The sequence below is a fragment of the Lactuca saligna genome, chromosome 1, assembly GCF_052625555.1.
Source record: "Lactuca saligna cultivar CGN05327 chromosome 1, ASM5262555v1, whole genome shotgun sequence".
NCBI lineage: Eukaryota > Viridiplantae > Streptophyta > Magnoliopsida > Asterales > Asteraceae > Lactuca > Lactuca saligna.
In genome coordinates this window covers 48,225,989-48,245,517 of record NC_136417.1, presented here as the reverse complement: position 1 = coordinate 48,245,517, position 19,529 = coordinate 48,225,989, and the positions used below count along the sequence as shown (strand labels likewise).

Below are 19,529 nucleotides of genomic sequence, written 5' to 3'. Positions count from 1 at the left end.
CTAGGGTCTCTGTATGTTGTATTACTATCTTACATCTTTTCCTTTTTGTGGGATTTAATCTTTCAGCAGGATTAACCACTACTAGATATCATTCACACACACACACACACACACACACACACATATATATATATATATATATATATATATATATATATATATATATATATATATATATATATATATATATATATATATATATATATATATATAGGCAATAAGAGTAACTAAGGTAATTAACTTTTCGTTTTATTCACATGTATGTAACTATCTTTTTTTTGTACACATCTAGTTAACAAACTTTTTGAAACTGTTCACATATGACCATTATGACCTGTTGTAGCAAGTTACCTCCGGCTACAGTAGGTCATAGTGGTTACATGTGAACACTTTCAACAAGTTTGTTACCTTGATGTATACAAAAGAAAAATGGTTACTCAAATATGAACAAAACCAAAAGTAAGAGTAAATTACACGAATAGTCCCTGTGGTTTGGCGGAATTTATGCGTTTGGTCCCTAACTTTTTTTTTAATTCCGATGGTCCCTACTATTTTGTTTTGTTGCGTTTGGTCCATGTCTTACCTAAAAAGACTAGTGCGTCCTTATTAATTTCATTTTTTTAAATTAATTTTCTTATTTATGTATTTTTTTTATATGTTTAAAAAATCTAATAGACCCCACATATCTGTATCTCCTCACCATCCTATCTTTCATCATCCTAAACTTTTATTTCTTTTCCATATTTAATGACAACGAAGTCTTCACCATCTATTCTTTTTCGGTCCTCCAACTTCAGTAGACCAACACCACAACCCAATAAAGTGAAGAGACCGTGGGTTATGATGTTTGTTCACCAAAGTTGAAGGACCAAAAAAAAGGATGGTGAAGACTTTCATGTCACTAAAGATTGAAAGAAAATAGAGGTTGAAGAGGATGTGAGATGGGATGGTAACCGGTGGGACCCAAATTAAAATTTTCAAATGTGGTTTCAGATTTACGGTGAGAAGATACAGATATGTGGGGTCCATTAATTTTTTTAAACATATAAAAAAACATAAATAAGAAAAATAATTTAAAAAAAAAATTAATAAGGGCATAATAGTCTTTTAAAGGTAAGACATGGACTAAGCGCGCAATAAAAATAAATAGTAGAGACCATCCGAGTTAAAAAGAATAAGTTAGAGACCAAATGCACAAATTCCACTATACTATAGGGACCATTCATGTAATTTACTCTTACTTTTGGTTTTGTTCATATTTAGGTAACTATTTTTTTTGTACACATCTAGGTAACGAACTTGATTAAACTGTTCACATATAACCATTATGACCTGCTGTAGGTGGATGTAACCTGCTACAGCAGGTCATAATGGCCATATGTGACAAGTTAATGTTGTAACTTGTAAGTTGTATTTCCCATTATATAAATGTCAATTCTCTAGGGTTAATAATCTTACCAGATATATAGGTTTGCTTGCGACTCATGCTTTAGGCTAGTAGGCAACACTTTCTATATATATCAAACTGCAATTGCTCTCTCTCTCTCTCTCTCTGTATATATATATATATATATATATATATATATATATATACATACATATATATATATATACATATATATATATATATGTACATATATATATATATACATAGTAAATTTCTAATGTAAAATACATAGAAATTTAGTGTATATATATATATATATATATATATATATATATATGTGTGTGTGTGTGTGTGTGTGTGTGTATTTGGGAATATATATATGGCTATTATGTACCTAACATTAGGTACAAAACTATCAGAAACTACATAATTTTAACAAAGTTCAATCAAATATCTCTACCATATTTCTTGTATCCTCTATTAGAGCTTATATATATATATATATATATATATATATATATATATATATATATATATATATATATATATATATATATTATAGAGTTCTATAAGTTTAATTATGCACCACAAACTGTGTATAAGCATATTTTATCAACTACATATAGTTCGATATATTGAAACTTATTACAGAAAACTAAAGTGAAAGATTGAAATTGTTCACTAAAAACCTGATAAATCTTTTCCTATAATCCATAAAAAAAAAAAAAAAAAAAAAAAAAACAATTCAAGTATACATAAGGTAGGTGTCAGAGGAAGTTATGAAGCTTCAACTAGATAAGTAATTATAAAACACATTCAAAATATATAGATATTGAGGATGAATTACAAAATAAAAAATAATATGAGTTCAAAAGCAATAGGAAGAAGTTAACAGTGAAAGAAAATTGTGTTTTTTTAATCAAAATGAAGTCAATTTAGATGGTTCTATACCTAATCTTACATAAATGATAGCTACATATTCACTTTTCCCATATATAAATATATATATATATATATATATATATATATATATATATAGTAGACGAGTTGTCTACTAATCGGGACAAACCCTAGCCAACTCGCCGAGTTGTCTCATCAACTCGTCGAGTTCACTCAATATCTAGTAGACGGGGAAACCCGATCTAACTCATCGAGTTGCCAAAGCAACTCATCGAATTTTCCTCCTGTTTGAACATTCGGATGATACGTTGATTGTAGGGACTCTAGGGCTTAGATATGAAATCTAAAGGTGTATAGAAGGATAAAGTTTCCAAGTGTATCCTCTAGAACCACTCTGAATTCTCTAAAGCCCAAAGATTGGAATGCTCAAAAGCTTAGCTATATGGTTCAAGACTTTAGTGATCTGGAATCCCTCCTTTCTAGAAGTGGCTCTAATCCTCAAAACGTTCCAAAGATGGAGACTTTATGAACATGGATGTCCAATGCATGTCTTGAAGTCAAAAGGGCCAAATAGGGAAAATATACCCTAAAATCCATGCATGGCACCCATGCTTGACAAAAAGCAAGACTTAGCCCACTATGGGACCATTTTGCCCTGGAGATTCATAAAGTTGCAAACTTTATGAAACCCATGCATGATATCAACAAGAATAATAGGAAATGAAGATAAACTCAAGATCTAGCCATACTCTAAGATAAAAATCGAGTCTTGAGTGCTTACAATAGTCCACAAGATGGTCAAGCTCAAGAGTGAGGGCTTTGTTTGTTGGATCTTCTCCTTCTCCTCACTATCTTCTTCTTTATAAGCTCTAAAAGTCACTCTAGCTCACAATATGAGAGAAAATAGAGATTAGGCTTTTGCACTGACATTTTTAGGGTTTGGTGACCGAGGGAAGGTCAGCCTTAAGGTTTTAAGGAGATTATATAGGGTGCAAACCCCTGAAAATTAGGGTTTTTCTTTATACCGCCTATTCGTCAAGTTGGGCCTTCCAACTCGTCGAGTAGATCCTAAATCCTGTGTCCCACGAATGATCTCTACTCGACAAGTTGGGCTCGCCAACTCGTCAAGTTCCAGTCTAAAACCCTAAAATTCTGAAAAGTAATTGATACGTGAAACTAGCGTTACAATTCTCCCCCACTTGAACTAGACTTCGTCCTCGAAGTCTGCTGATGCGAACAAATCTGGGTAGTGCTCTCGCATCCCATCCTTCAGATCCCATGTCCATTCAGATCCCCTTCGGTGTTGCCATTGCACCTTCACTTGCTTTACCTCTTTATTACGAAGGACCTTGACCTTCTTATCTAAAACCACCACGGGCCACTCAATGTAGTTCAAACTCTCATCCACCTGAATGTCATTCAAAGATATAACCACATCCTCGTCTGTGACACACTTTTGAAGCTGAGACACATGGAATGTGTTTTGAATTTGGCTAAGCTCGTCAGGCAGATCTAAACGGTAAGCCACCTTGCCCACTTAAGATGAAATCCTGAACGGGCCAATATATCGAGGTCCTAACTTGCCCCTCTTCCAGAACATGATGAATCCCTTCCATGGCAACACTTTCAGTAAAACAAAGTCCCCCACCTGTAATTCAAGATCTCATCGACGCCGGTCAACATAGCTTTTCTAATGGCTCTGTGCGACCCACAGCCGGTCACGCACCTGCTGAATGAACCCGATAGTCTTGAGCACTACCTCGGTACTCCCCATGAATTAGTGTCTAACTTCCTCCAAAATCCATGGTGTCCAAATATTGTTATATGAAAACTCTTCTAGTGAGAGGTATGTATCCCAACTTCCTCCAAAATACAACACGCATGCTCGAAACATATCCTTGAGTGTCTGGATCGTCCTCTCGCTCTGGCCATCTATCTAGGGGTGGTACGCTATGTCGAAATGTAACTGAGTGCCTAGTTCCTCATGGAATGTCTTCTAGAATCTAGATCTAAATCGAACATCCCAGTCAGAGACTACTGACATTGGCACCCCGTGCCTAGCCACCACCTTTCGCACGTAAATATCCGCTAATTTCTCAGCGGAGATGGTCTCTGAGATCGGAATAAAGTGGGCACTTTTTGTCAATCTATCTATAATAACCCATATGGCATCCACACCCCTCGCCATCCTCGGTAACTTCGTGATGAAGTCCATGGTGATCTCTTCCCATTTTCACATGGGAATGGGTAGCGGATGAACCATCCCATGAGGCTGCTGATGTTCGGCTTTGACCTTCTTGTAGGTCAAGCACCACTCCACAAATCAGGCGATCTCCCGCTTCATGGAGGGCCACCAACAACTCAGTCTCATGTCTTTATACATTGTTGTAGCCCCTGGATGTATAGATAACTTGGACTTGTATGCCTTCTCTAAGATCTTTTGTCTCACTCCTGCAAATGCTGGAACCTACACTCGGCCACACTAAGTCAAAGACCTCGACCATCCTGAGAAAACAAGGGAATCTGGCCCCGTATCCGCTCTAACTTCCAATTTTCTCTCTTCAATCCTCCATTTGAGCCTTCTTGATCATATCCAATAATGGAGAGATCACCATCATCCTCAAACAAATGTTCCCAATTAGGGAACCCAGTGTCTTGTGGCTCAAAGAATCGGCCACCACGTTGGCCTTCCCTGGATGGTCTAAGATCTCACAGTTATAATCTTTTAGTACATCTAACCACCTCCCTTGTTGCATGTTGAGGTTCTGATGATCCATCAAACACTTCAAACTTTTGTAGTCAGTAAAGATGGTGCACCGCGCTCCATACAAGTAATGCCTCCATATTTTAAGGGAAAACACCACTGCCCTCAATTCCAGGTCGTGAGTGGGCTAATTCGCCTCATAAGGCTTCAACTGCCTCGAGGCGTACGCGATCACATGCCCCATCTGCATCAGTACCACCCCTAACCCTAATATCGATGCATCATAATACACTTCCAAATCATCCAGCCCCTCCGATAGCACTAGAATCGGTCCCTCACATAACCTCTGCCTCAAGGCCTCGAAATTTGACTGCTGGTCGGGCCCCATCGGAAAGTCACATTCTTCTTGGTCAAATGGGTCAATGGCACAACAATCTTGGATAAATCCTAGATAAATCTCCGATATTAGCACGCTAAACCCAAGAAGCTACAGATCTGTGATGCCTTCTTCGATACATCCCACCACATCACTACCTCAACCTTGGCTAGATCAACCGAAATACCCTCCCAGTTGATGATGTGCCCTAAGAAATGCACCTCTCGCAACCAAAAATCACACTTTTAGAACTTGGAATATAGCCTTTCAGTTCTCCATGTATATAATGCCTCCCTCAGATGTTGCTCGTGCTGCTCCTTGGGCTCAGAATAGACCTGGATATCATCAATGAAAACAATCACTGGCCGATCCAGCATCGGTCTGCACACCCTTTTCATGAGATCCATGAATTTTGTTGGGGCATTGATGAGCCCGAATGGCATCACCACAAACTCATATTGCCCGTACAAGTCCTGAAAGTTGTCTTCGGTAAATCCTTATCTCGAATCCTCATCTGATGGTACCCCGACTGAAGATCAATCTTGGATAACCAAGATGCACCCTGTAGCTGATCAAACAAATCATCGATCCTCGAGAGAGGATAACGGTTTTTCATCGTTAACTTGTTCAGCTCCCAACAATCGATATACATCCTATGTAACCCATCCTTCTTTTTCACGAACAGGATCGGTGCTCCCCACGAGGAACTGTTTGGATGGATAAACCCTCGGTCTAGATTCTCCTGAAGCTGCGTAGACAACTCCTGCATCTTGGGCGTAGCCAGCCGGTACGGTGCTTTGGTATTCAGAGCAGCACCCGACACCAGATCAATGTGAAACTCTACCTACCTCTCTAGTGGCACCCCTGGAAACTCTTCGGGAAAGGCATCCTAAAATTATCGTACAACTGGCACACTACCCAAATCTTTCGTAGGCTCAACCCTCGTATATGAGATGTATGCCGAAAATCCCAAACAACCCTTTTGAAGGAGTCGCCTAGCCTTCGCAGCCGAATGGAGGGTTGGCCTCTGCGAGGCCCTCCCTCCATGAATAACCAGTTCTGCCCTACCTAGGTTTCGAACTCTCACCATTTGGTGCTCGCACTCTGTCATGGCCCCATGGGACCCCAACCAGTCCATCCCGACAATTACCTTCAGTCCTCGCAATGATATCGGGACTAGATGAACACAAAACCTCTCACCAAGCACAGTCAAGACACATTCCCGATACACCCTCGCAGCACTTAGAGTGTGGTCATCCGCAATCTCAACCTCAAACAGGGAATCCAAAGTCGTTTTCGTATCCCGGAACGTCTTGCTAAGCGCAAGAGATACAAACGATCGGGTAGCACCCGAGTCGAATAGAATGTGAGCGGTCATACCATTGATCAAAAAGGTCCTTATACATGAGCACAAAGGTATACATATAATCAATACAAATTAATATAGAGTGGAAGATGAATACATACCAACCACAACGTATGCGCCGCTCGAGCCTTCTCGGTAGTCAACTAAAATGTGCGGCTCTTCACCGCTGGAGCATCCGCCTTAGTAGGGCGGCCATCAGTAATCCTCATTGTGGAAGGAGTAGGCACCGCCACTGATCCTCCTCCTCCCTGAAACGTCGAACAATCAGCCCATTTGTGGCTAGTCTGGTTGCAGTGGAAACAAATGAAGCCCTTCTTGGGGTAATCCCTGCTCATATGGCTCGACTGGCCACATGCGTAACATCCTGAGCCTGCTGCTTGACAAGCCTCATTGAGTGGTTTACCGTACTTGGCACACCGTCCACGGCCCTGCTGGACCCTACTGGAAGAATTCGAGGTCTTAGGCTTTTTAGCCTAACCTACTGCTATCTACGCCTGCTCTGGTTTCCGTTTGGTGCGGAACTCTAACTCCATCTCCTGCTCACAGGCCTTCTCCGCCATCTCGTTCAGGGTCTTGCACCCTATAATGCTTACAAACTCCTGGATATTATCCCTCAGCAAGGAATGATACCTTGTCCTCCTCATGTCCTCATCTGTAGCATATTGTGGGATCAACAATGTTCGTTCCCGAAACTTGGTGTTGATCTCCACCGTAGTCTTAATGGTTTGCTAGAGCTCATGAAACTCCCACACTAGTTGTTACACCTCAACGGATGGTGCAAACTCTAAATAGAATCTCCTGAAAAACTTTGCCCAAGTCATCTCTGCCACTCCAGCTGCCCCCACCTGACTGGTCACCTCTCCCCACCAATCACGGGCACGGTCCCTCAGCATACATGAAGCAAATCCCACCTTTTCCGCATCAAGGCAAGAACTAGTGTGTTGGGCATTCTCCATGTCTGCCACCCAACATCGGCTAAGTATGGGGTCCCTGACCCCAGATAACTCTGGCGTTCTCATGCCTTGAACTCCCAGAACGAGGGAGTTCGGTCCCTAACCTGGTCTGCAAAAATCCCGGCTCTAAATGCCCTGACCCTCTCTTCCATAATCTCCATCATCCCTTCCTTGACCATCCCCAAAATCACTAGGTTAGCATCAAGAATTCCCCTCGTTACCTCGGCTGCAATGCGCTCGTGCAACCTCTCTTCAATGGGCTTAGTAGTGTCACCTGACCTAGATCCAGATCTTGATCTTGATCCTGATCCCCTGCTCCAAATCATGTCACCACCATCCTGATCTGAAATACTACAAGACAGAATGATCAAATTATCCAAAAAGGGATCTTCCCACACTGGTTCTCCTTAGAGTTTCTAGGTCTAACATTAGTTTGGGTACATGTCAGGTGCTTTCAGTAGTACGGTTCTAATACTACCTTCCACACCTACCTATACCTTCCCCACGTCTTTACCTGATAACTCTAATTCACTCCAGAACAAATCATATCTCACAGGCTACCACATAACTCAAATCCTAGGCTATCCTAAGATTTTCTCCACCCATATCAAACCAAAACACAATCATAACAGGTTGCCTTGTGCATGCAATTTATATACAAAACAGGATCAAATAGACTTTTGAATAACATACTCGACCCTAAGACCACAACCAAACAAGGAACAGGAAATAAGACCAAATCGATCATTCTGAGGCTATAAGACCCTAACCGTATACAATTTTTAAATCATACACATAGCAAGATTCATCCGGTTATCATAACTCAAATATCTGTATAGCATGGCTAACATATAGGGGAACTACTTACTTGGCTTGGTCGATCATGCGCATTGCACTCTCCCCTTTTTCCATTTTAATAATTTTTTAACTTTTATTTTTTGAAAACAATTTTACCATTTCCTTAGTTTGATTCCTAACACATCCGAGAGAGTGCCCGAATCCCTCAAACCAAGGCTCTGATACCAAGTTGTTACGACCTAAATTTTCAAATAAATTTTCATTTTTAATTAACCAAAACATTCCCATAGAATATAAAGTAACAATGACAATTGTTTTCAAAATTCATAACACCAACATTTTATTTCAAATATCACAGTGTCCCATCAAATCAAATGTCGGATAGTGCATGTCGCGCCATCAACCCTTGCCCTTGCCCTTAGACTCAAATGTACCTGAAACAAATCAACAAATTGTAAGCTAATGCTTAGTGATTTATTAGAGCATACCCCACACAATCCACATAATCACATAATCCATATTAGCTACAAAATCTACATAAACCACATAAGGCATGTATACAAACATATAAGGATGCTGTGGGCTCCTCCCAGCGTCTTACTCTAGTATGCCATGGGCTCTCCCACATGGTCTTACACCTAAGTGCCATGGGCTCCCCCATGGTATTTAGCAAGACAGCCATGGGCTCCCTCACATGGTCTGATATCCAAGTGTCATGGGCTCCCCCATGGTCTTTACCTAAAAATCCATGGGCTCCCCCACATGGTCTTACATCCAAGCGCCATGGGATCCCCTATGGTCTATACCTGAAAAGCCATGGGTTCCCTTTAGGTCAAACTTAGTCAATCCTGGATAAAGTGCAAGTCAACAATCAAGGTCAACAGTTCATGTTGACCCCCACTCGTCGAGTTCCTTCAGAGTCCAGAAAACCAGGACAAACCCTAGCTAACTCGCCGAGTTGTCTCATCAACTCGTCGAGTTCACTCAATATCCAGTATACGGGGAAACCCAATCCAACTTGTTGAGTTGTCATAGCAACTCGTTGAGTTTTCCCCTTGTTTGCACATTTAGATGATACATTGATTGTAGGGACTCTAGGGCTTAGATATGAAATCTAAAGGTGTCTAAAAGGATAAAGTTTCCAACTTTATCCTCTAGAACCAATTCGAATGCTCTAAAGCCCTTAACAAAGGTTGGAAAGCTCAAAAGCTTAACTATATGGTTCAAGACTCTAGGGATCTGGAATCCCATCATTTCCAGAAGAGGTTATAATTCTCAAAACATTCCAAAGATGGAGACTTTATGGACATGTACGTCCAATGCATGTCTTGAAGTCAAAATCGCCAAAGAGGGGAAATATACCCTAAAACCCATGCATGGCACCCATGCTTGACCAAAAGCTAGATCTAGCCCACTATGGGACCATTTTACCCTGGAGAATCATAAAGTTGCAAACTTTATGAAACCCATGCCTGCATCAACAAGAATGATAGGAAATGAAGAGTAAACTCAGGATCTAGCCATACTCTAAGATAAAAATCGAGTCTTAAGTGCTTACACTAGTTCACAAGATGGTCAACCTCAAGAGTGAGTGTTTTGTTTGCTGGATCTTCTCCTTCTCCGCAGTATCTTTTTCTTCTTAAGCTCCAAAAGTCACTCTAGCTCACAATATGAGAGAAAGTAGAGATTAGGCTTTTGCACTGATGTTCTTAGGGTTTGGAGGCTGAGGGAAGGTCAGCCTCAAGGTTTGAAGGAGATTATATAGCGTTCAAATCCCTAAAAATTAGGGTTTTCCTTTACAGCGCCTACTCACCGAGTTGGGCCTTTCCAACTAGTCGAGTAGATCCTAAATCCCGCGTCCCACAAATGATCTCTACTCGACGAGTTGGAGATCCCCAACTCGTCTAGTTCCAGTCCAAAACCCTAAAATTTTGAAAAGTAATTAATACCTGAAACAAGCATTACACATTTGCGCAACTCGTGTTTGAGTCCAACTCTTGTAGTGTGAGACCTTAGTGTCAAAGAATTATCTAGCATCCATGACATGTAATTATATTTGTAAGGTAGTTAGAGGGTGTTAGTAGGGGTTTCTTCTGCAGCTGATGGCGGAGAGTGGTGAGATGAGAAATCCTAGGAGAACCGAGGAAGCATGTTAGCATTAGCAGGTATGTTATTGGGGAGTCAGTTAAGTGAATATGGATGACGCTTGAGAAAAGTACGAATATGTGTGGAAGATAGTATTGAGCCTGTACTACTGGAAGCACAGGATTCGTACTCGAGTAAAGGGAATAACGAGGATACTAAAGGAACCGCTTGGTATGAGATTCTTCGAGTGTTTTCTTATGGTTTTTATCTTTTGTTTTCACTATGGTGGTCACTCGAGGTAACTCAGGTCCTGTTGAGGGATCGGGTTTGGGCTCTGGAGCGGGACCCCTGGAGGATCAGATGTAGGAATTCATTTCGTCTGAGATTACCTGCAACATTTTGAAGCAGACTCTAGTGATCTTTGGTATGATCAATGAGGATATCATGGAGATTTTAGATGAGCGTCTAGGTGCATTTCACACTGAGTTGGTAGCTATGGTGGATGCATGCTCTATGATGTTCCGAGCGTTTCGTGCCTTTGGGGATCTTGAGTTATTTGGAATGAAGAACCCTATTGCTAGTAAATGGTGGTTGGCAGACATCAGGAACGCTTTCCTGACTAGCTTCTGCCCCGAGGGGTTAAAGGTCGGATTTGCATCATGTCTTCTGAAGGATAGAGCTTGAGATTGGTGGGAGGAGGTGGATTATGCTTTAGGAGGCGAGGTAGTTAAGACAATGTCTTGGGATGATTTTGTTATGAGATGCATGGCTAAGTTTGCAACCATAATTGAGGTTCAACAGTTAGCGAGGAAGTTTCAGGACCTTCTCCAGACTACCGAGACTGTGACAGAGATTACCGCCATGTTCCGTGAAAGTCAACGTTAGACCCAAAGTTTACATATCAGTGCTACAGTTTGCAAAACAAAAATGGTAAACACCTACATCACCACCATATGTGTCCGCCTCTATTCCAACCAAATCACCACAAATGATGTTTCCTATCTTTCCTAATTTAGTGTGTGTCGATTTCAAGAATTTTTGCGATTTATTTACATATGTGTGTATGTCGATTTTAAGCTTTTTTTCCAATCGTTTATGGATGACGAAAATCATCGTTACAACCACTGAAGGCAGACGGAGGTGGAAACGAAGAACGCATACGAAGGCAAGTGATGCAGGTGGCGACGGAGAAGGCAGACAACGACAACTACAATTGTTGAATTCCTCTCAGACTTCGTCGTTGCTCCGTCCTACTGTGGCGAACATATCTGACAAAAATGTGTGCAAACCCTAACTCCGATCTCCGCTACGACTATGGGAAGTGGGGCTCAAAAATTTTCAATTTAGAAAGTGGTGGTGGAAGGTGGAGCTGATGTTGCTGTTGGTGGCAAGGTCATCGATGGAGGTTAGGTCTAGCTAGTAAAGTAGGAAGAGCGAGAGAAGGAGAGGGGTGTAGATGGGGGATGATGACTTAGGTGGGGTCTTGGGATATTTTTGGTTTATTTAATTAAAAGAATAAGAAATCTTAATAAAATAGATAAAAGGATATTAAAAAACAATTTTATGACTATATTAGTCAAAATTATAAAGACCAAAACCATACAATATATATTCAAAATTAGACCACTATACATCACCAAATTTTTTTTGGATCATACAAACATAATTTTTACTAACACACTATTTTTGCATTTTTGTATAAAAAAATAATAAATAAAAAATGGTACCACTTTCCAACAGCAAAGTCTTCATTTAATGATATTAAAACATCAAAAAGGTCTCTTTCCTAGAAGAACTCAAAGCATTGATAGTTGGGACTTTGCTACTTCTCAAAACCAAACCAACGAGGATAGCTTCAATCATTTACACATATTTCTAGGTAATTATCATCTATTTTCCATGCTGATATTAGCAATTGTTGGAATCTTTTCATGACGTCCTTCATTGCTCACACCCTGTTTAGAAGAGGATTTCTTCTTATCGTTTAGATAATCATCAAGTATAGCAAATTGTAATTACATTCCATTGCAGCCTGTAGTTGATCAATCCAGAAGAAGGAAGAAAAGAGGTGAATCCTGTGGATAGATCGGAATCCCAAATTCCAAGTAAATTCGTGGTGTTGAATATGTTATCCCTTATGTTTTTGTATTCTATTATTTCTAATTGTGTGGTCAAATTAAATCGTGGGTTATGCTATATATAGATATTATGGAGAAACTGTTTTACATTATTGTTTTTGATGCTTTTGTGATCAATTGGTATCTCATAGATACATTATTCAGATGGGTTTTTTGTATTCTTGATTATACATCGGATAGATCTGTGAATTTCTGATTAAGTTGTGAACAGTTTAAAAAATGATCTGAATTATTTGAGTCCCGAAGGTTAGAAAAGATTGTGTTTTTCTCATTCTCTGAATCATTAAGTTGTTCCTGGGTTCATATTCATGATTGTGAGAGCTGTTCAGAATTAAATTGTGAAACTTGGAATAATCTTGATCGTGTTTAACATTCTAATTGTTTAACTAATCTTCAAAGAGCAGGTTGTTTGAAAAAGTTTTGCAGGAATTAAGCCAATGATAATGAGAGCTGTTCGATTGAAGGGATACATCATCCTTGAAAACCTAGATCTTCAGTTTCTTGGGTCTAAATCAGCTTTTCGTTTTAAAGTTTGTCAAATCCTGGTAGACAAAAATCAGCCGACATTGGTAAGATACAAGTAAGCTTGTTAACATCCCTCTTTTCTTTCGGTTTTCTACAGTAATCTTCTAAGTAAAAGGATGTACTTATGACTCCTTTTTAGAGATTTATGGATACGAAAAAAAAACTATATAATGATCACCCTTTTCTTAATTTATTATTGTTAATATATTAATAATTTAACATACATGTTTAAAAAGTAAACCGATAAATATATGGACAAATTCGAAAATCCAAAATCCAAAATCCAAAAAGAACCTCAAATTGCATAAAACGCATTATGATATCGTATTATATATAAACTATTTTTTCAGTGGGGTACGCTTATTATTAAACATCATCCATTAACATCTTTTTTCTGCTAAAACAATATATAATATAGTATATCATATTTTAGCAGTTACATATATAATATAAAAACTACGTATGTTTTAATAGGCTTATATAGCAATATTTTAGAACAAGGAGAGTCAATATTTACTTATTATTAATACTGTTATTACTAACATATTAATCTTACTTAATATGTATAAACAATTTAATTATATTATCATATTCTTCTAAAAAAACAAATCCTCCAAATTTGTGTATCCGCTTCCAAAATTTACAGCGTGCAATTAAACTTATAAGTATCTTCAAAATCCAAACTTTTAAAACTATAAAAAATACTCAATGATATCTATGACTGTAAAAAAATTTAAGTGAAAGTTTTGCCAACTGTGAAAAGTGTCTTCACAATATAATAGCCTTTATTTTCGATATAATTTTAATAAATTAGTTTTCAAGGTTAGAAGAAAATTTGACGAACTGTAAAAACTTATTTATTTTGTTGAATAGATAAACTTTGTTTGATTCTCTTCTTGTACAATATTTTTGAACAATTATAGAAAACATAAATTTAAAATTTTGGATTAAAAAATATTTAAATAGATGGGTGAATATATAACAAAGGCTAAGCTAGCGTAGTAGGAGATTTTTTTACCAACTATCTTAATTAACAAAACTCATTCGTAAAATCAAATAATAGAATCACACAGATAGACTTATAATATGCGCCCCACCTTACAAAAAAAATGGGTGCTTAATAAAGGTTTGTAATAAAAAAATGAAGATCGAATTGAAGATCTAACAGCCACATAGTATATGTTGTATTAAATATATAATCTACAAACTGATTATTATATTTATCATTTATTTAATATTAATTATATGAATTAAAATATAAAATCCTTAATAATAGTAATAAAAGAATGAAGACATAAATTTGTCATTGAGATATTGGAATAATATAATTATAAAAAAAAGCAATACACTACAGACCAATGATGCCATATGAAATCACAAGTATTTATCTTTTTTGGGTTAAAAAATTAAAATATGCTAAAAATAGGTAATTAATTAGTGACGTTATGGTTTTGATATATTTTATTTATTAGTTCATAACTACTTTTTGATTACTATAAATTAACATTAATTTTTGGAGAAGTGAAGACATTGGTCAATGATTATAGATTTATGATAGATTGTGATCTTATTAATTTGTTAGAATGAATATCTATGAAGGCCAATTCAAGTTAAGGTAAAACAATGTAACAGAGAAAAGTCAAAAAAGGAAACTTAAGAGTAGAGGAACCATACTTAATTACATAGATAGTCATTCATTTCGTTATCTGGGCCCCACTTCCACCCCCACACTTTGCCAACACTGTTCATTCGCTGCATTGTTGTGATTTGTGAGTGTGTGTGAGTGTGTGTGAGTCAAAAAAGGAAACTTAAGAGTAGAGGAACCATACTTCCTCTGTTTCATCACCTATTACATATCCGAGTGAATGAATATTATAGTATATATATATATTTGGCCGTTTCCAAAAAAAAAAATTATATTTTAATCTTGATCCCACAGCAACCTCCTTTCCAAACCACACTTTTCTTCTGTTGTTCATAATCTCTTATAAGAGCATGCAAACAGCGCGAATACAAATACGCATTGCCCCATTTCGAAATCCATATACAGAGATCATTCAAACTTCCATTCCAATGTCGATCCACGACTTCTCATCATCTACCCCAGTGGTTGTCACAAGAATTGTGAACGCCGATAACCTTGAACACGAGTTTGGTATAATTTCATCTATCGTCGACGATTACCTTTTCGTTTCATGGGAGACGGCGTTTTCCGGCGTCATTTTACGTTCAGAAGGCGATAACGACGGCAGCTTCCGTCACGAGAATAGTTCCCAACTCTACGACCAACTGAAAAGGACTGTCGAGGCTTATAAACCTATTCAGTTAGGCCTCACCCTCGCCGATGCCGACGGGAACCTCCCTCATCTGGACAGCGGAAATCTTTATGTCTGGGAATTCAACTTGAAGGATTTTGATCCGGCGCGTGACCTACACACCGCAGAGTGTATCGAATCCTTGAAAGGAAAAGGCGTCGATTTTGAGAAGAATCGTGACTACGGGATAGATTCCGTGAAATTCGCTGAGCTACTGATGTCATCTGGGTTGGTCTGTAACCCCGAGGTGGTGACCTCGGTGGCGTTTCACAGTGCTTATGATTTCGGCTACTTGTTGAAGATGCTCACCGGTAAAGCTTTGCCGGATGATTTGCCCCAATTTCTGCTTCTTTTGGAGACCTTCTTTGGGCCTAATGTGTATGATGTTAAGCATCTGATGAAGCACTGCGAAGGTCTTCATGGTGGATTGGAGCAGGTGGCTAAGACGCTCAAGGTGGAACCGGCGGCCGGAAAGTTTCACCTCGCCGGGGAAAATAGCTTGCTGACATGGAACATCTTTCAGAAGATCAAGGATCTTTGCGGTGGTGAAGTCGAGAAGTATAGTGGCGTTATCTATGGATTAGAGCCTTTCTGACTTAGCATTAAGATCGTTGCAGAGGTGAGCCGGAGAAGTATGCCGGGTGTTTAGTTTGTAGGGTTTAAGAAATGTTCTTCGTTACAGTAAGATGATATCATACCATTTTCGTTTCTAGGGTCTCTGTATGTTGTATTACTATCTTACATCTTTTCCTTTTTGTGGGATTTAATCTTTCAGCAGGCTTAACCACTACTAGATATCATTCATATACACTCACAATGTCACACACACACACACATACACACACACACACACACATATATATATATATATATATATATATATATGAAAGATCATGAACCCCTGATTTCTAAGAGACAAGTTAATGTTGTAACTTGTAAGTTGTTTTTCCCGTTATATAAATGTCAGTTCTCTAGGGTTAATAATCTTACCAGATATATAGGCTTGCTTGCCAGTTGCGACTCATGCTCTAGGCAACACTTTCTATATATATCAAACTGCAATTGGATTCTCTACATTTATTGCATTCTTAACATCAACTGGAACTTCTAAGTACTTTACTTCTGTTGCTATATATATCTACATCATACTTACTCTTTGAATGCTAATGAAATCCAATAATATATATACAATTAGGTGTGTTTAATTCTGTTATGACAAGATCCTCCCCATGATGAGAAATTCCTTATAAACCCTATAATTTATTGTCTATTACATATTCTAAGTTGCTTATCCTCGAGGTTTCCAACATTATGCCTTGTAGTTCATCGAAATCTTTGTATGGGGTATCTAGGTATAAAAATCCGTGGCTTTAATTGTGTAAGATTAATTTTTAGACTTCAGTCTATAAAAGTTGTTTCCGGCTCCATCTCGTCTTTCTTATTTGTTTTCTTGACAAGTAATATTAGTAAAAAGTTAGAACTTTTGTATTCCCAAAAGTTCAAAAACATTGTTGGGATGTTATCCTTAATTATGTAGTTCATAAATGCTTTTTGGTTATTAGTAATTGATAATTTTGATTGAACAGTTGTATTCCAAAAGGTGCAAAAAGAAAATTCGGATTGTTATCGTGATTTTACTTCAACTTTAGCTTTTGATTATTTATTTATTTGTAATGAAATTAATAGTTTTATATTTCATGGATGTTGGTCATGATTAAAAATTCATGCGAAGTTAAGATCTGAATTAAAAAATCTGGATAAAAACCTACAAGAATTACGAATAATGAAGCCCAGCGTATAGTCATACACATCTTTCTGAAAATCGTATCATCCGAGGAGTGGGGGAACTAGCAAAAAGACTAGGGTGTCCAGGTGAATTGTGATCAATAATAATATATGTATTAAAAAATGCACTTTTACTTAAAAAGAGGAAAAGTAATTCATACCGAAACAATAATTTACAACTCTTTCATCAAGTCTTCATTACTTCATAGTAATGGGTTAATACCATAAAAGCCATAAGTTTTACACCATAATTCTAAATTAGCCCTAAATAGATTTTTTGTGTCTAATTAGACATTATGTATGTGTTGACTTTTGCCTCAAACCTTGTTAGCCGGTTTCCCCGGTTTCAGCCGGTTACCCCTTTACAAATAAGGGTTTTACCGTTAGAAACCCATCTTCCATCTCCTACTTCTACATTCCCCGACTTCTTCTTCCACGCATCTAACTTCTTCATGGCTAGTTCATCTACAGGGTCTACAGGGTCAATGACTTCAGGATTTCAAAATGTTAATGTCAATTTCAGGAACAGAAACAACCCCGTGGTTTTGTGTCGTTGTGGTGTTGAGGCTAGCTTCTCAATTTCATGGACGGACAAGAATTCTGGAAGAAAATTTAGGGGATGCACCAACTACAAGGTATGTTCTTCACTCTTTGATCCAGTATAGAGTTTTGTTATGGGACTAAGGGCAAATTTGTCATAAAAATGTGTAGTATAAAGTTTTCGAATGGGACTAAGGGCAAATCTATCATAAAAATGTGCACATTTGTTCTTCACTCTTTGATCCAGTATAGAGTTTTGTTATGGGACTAAGGGCAAATTTGTCATAAAAATGTGCAGTATAAAGTTTTGTTATGGGACTAAGGGCAAATTTGTCATAAAAATGTGCAGGATCCTTCCAAGTATTGTAAGTTTTTCATGTGGTTGGACCCACCTTTGCCTAGTGAAGATTACAAAAACCTCATGTACCAAATGCATTTAGCTCTGGTTGGGATGGTTGATGGCAATGCTCAGTTGGAACAGGTGAATGTGGATCAAAATAGGAGGTTGATGTTGATGATGAAGCTTATATTTATCATGGGCATGCTATTTGCAGTGATGTTGGTAACATGGACTGTATTGCTGGTGAGATTATAGGAAGTTAAGTTTAGTCTTTTTATGAAGTTGTTGGTTAGGTGAAATTGTATTAGATGCTTATTTTGGCACAGTTGTAATAGCATCTGAAAACATTTTGATGGTTGTAATATGGATACCCTTGTAATACATAGTCCTACGGGACAATTAATATGAAAAGCATTAACCAGAAATTGACAATTTACTATCCATTACAAACTGACATAGAAATTTGAACTTACTACAAACCACAATCTTTATAAACATAATAGCCAAATACATACATGGAGGGTAACAATCAGAACCAAACTTCCAATTTTACAACAATGTTTACAAGCCAAAAGATGATTTCCCAAAATGACAATGTTACTACAATTTACAGTCAAATGATAACATGTTGTCAACAAATTGGAAGCTTGTTACCAAAAGATGCTTTCACAAAAAAGGGCTGTCAAAAGATAACATCTTGTGTTTCTTGACTGGTCTCTTCATCAACTATACTCTCAGTCAACATCTCCTTCCTCTCTTTTGTCAACTGTGAATAAGAAATTAACATAAACATATTATCATATAATGTTCAAGAAAATTGTGTTAATAATTAAATTTATAACTACACACCTTATTAAAAGCTTCAACAATTTCCCCATGATCATATCCAGATGCCTGCAGATCTTTAATAGTTTCAAAATCTTCATGGTCAACACCTGCCACATTTTGACTTATACTACCATGCACAACCCCTATTCTCCCTACATATTTGATCTTACCTCCCCTCCTTGCCATCATCTTCATTCTCTTCAAAGGAGAAATTGACTGATCAACATCTATCATCTTACCTGCTTCTTTTGATGTGCCCTCAACAGCTTTCATCTTTCCCTCACTTGCTTCTTTTGATGTGTGATCAACAACTTTATTATGTCCCTCATTTACTTCTTTTGATGTGTCCTCAACAACTTTCTTCTTTCCCTTATCTACTTTCCTTGGTGTCTTTGCAATGTTCACAGCTAAATTCCCTCCCCCATCTCCCTTTGGTCAACCATTTTTCCTTTTAGGGACAGGGTCACTTGGATCTTCTCCATTCTTACA

General features: G+C 37.9%; 1 protein-coding gene and 1 pseudogene across 2 annotated transcripts; both read left to right on the top strand.

Annotated features, from left to right (window-relative positions):
• Positions 1-12,250: 12,250 nt before the first annotated feature.
• On the top strand, positions 12,251-18,626 carry LOC144997996 (uncharacterized). Of its 2 annotated transcripts, none has more exons than XM_078957852.1 (4): positions 12,251-12,448; positions 12,601-13,287; positions 17,856-17,967; positions 18,222-18,626. In XM_078957852.1, exons 2-4 carry the CDS (start codon positions 13,145-13,147, stop codon positions 18,465-18,467), a joined length of 501 nt encoding a protein of 166 aa, XP_078813978.1. In that variant the 5' UTR covers positions 12,251-12,448; positions 12,601-13,144; the 3' UTR covers positions 18,468-18,626. The 2 variants fall into 2 exon arrangements, with proteins under 2 accessions (XP_078813978.1, XP_078813972.1); XM_078957846.1 differs by having other exon boundaries at positions 12,253-12,448; positions 17,793-17,967.
• On the top strand, positions 15,142-16,395 carry LOC144997986 (putative CCR4-associated factor 1 homolog 11 pseudogene; annotated as a pseudogene).
• Positions 18,627-19,529: the final 903 nt, after the last annotated feature.

What these genes read in the sequence shown, in the direction of transcription:
- LOC144997996 (XM_078957846.1), top strand. Translation starts at nt 13,145, where the DNA reads ATGATAATGAGAGCTGTTCGATTGAAGGGATACATCATCCTTGAAAAC. An exon ending in CCGACATTGGTAAGATACAA is followed by an intron (nt 13,288 to 17,792) that starts GTAAGCTTGTTA and finishes CTTCATGGCTAG; the next exon opens with TTCATCTACAGGGTCTACAG. An exon ending in GGGGATGCACCAACTACAAG is followed by an intron (nt 17,968 to 18,221) that starts GTATGTTCTTCA and finishes AAAAATGTGCAG; the next exon opens with GATCCTTCCAAGTATTGTAA.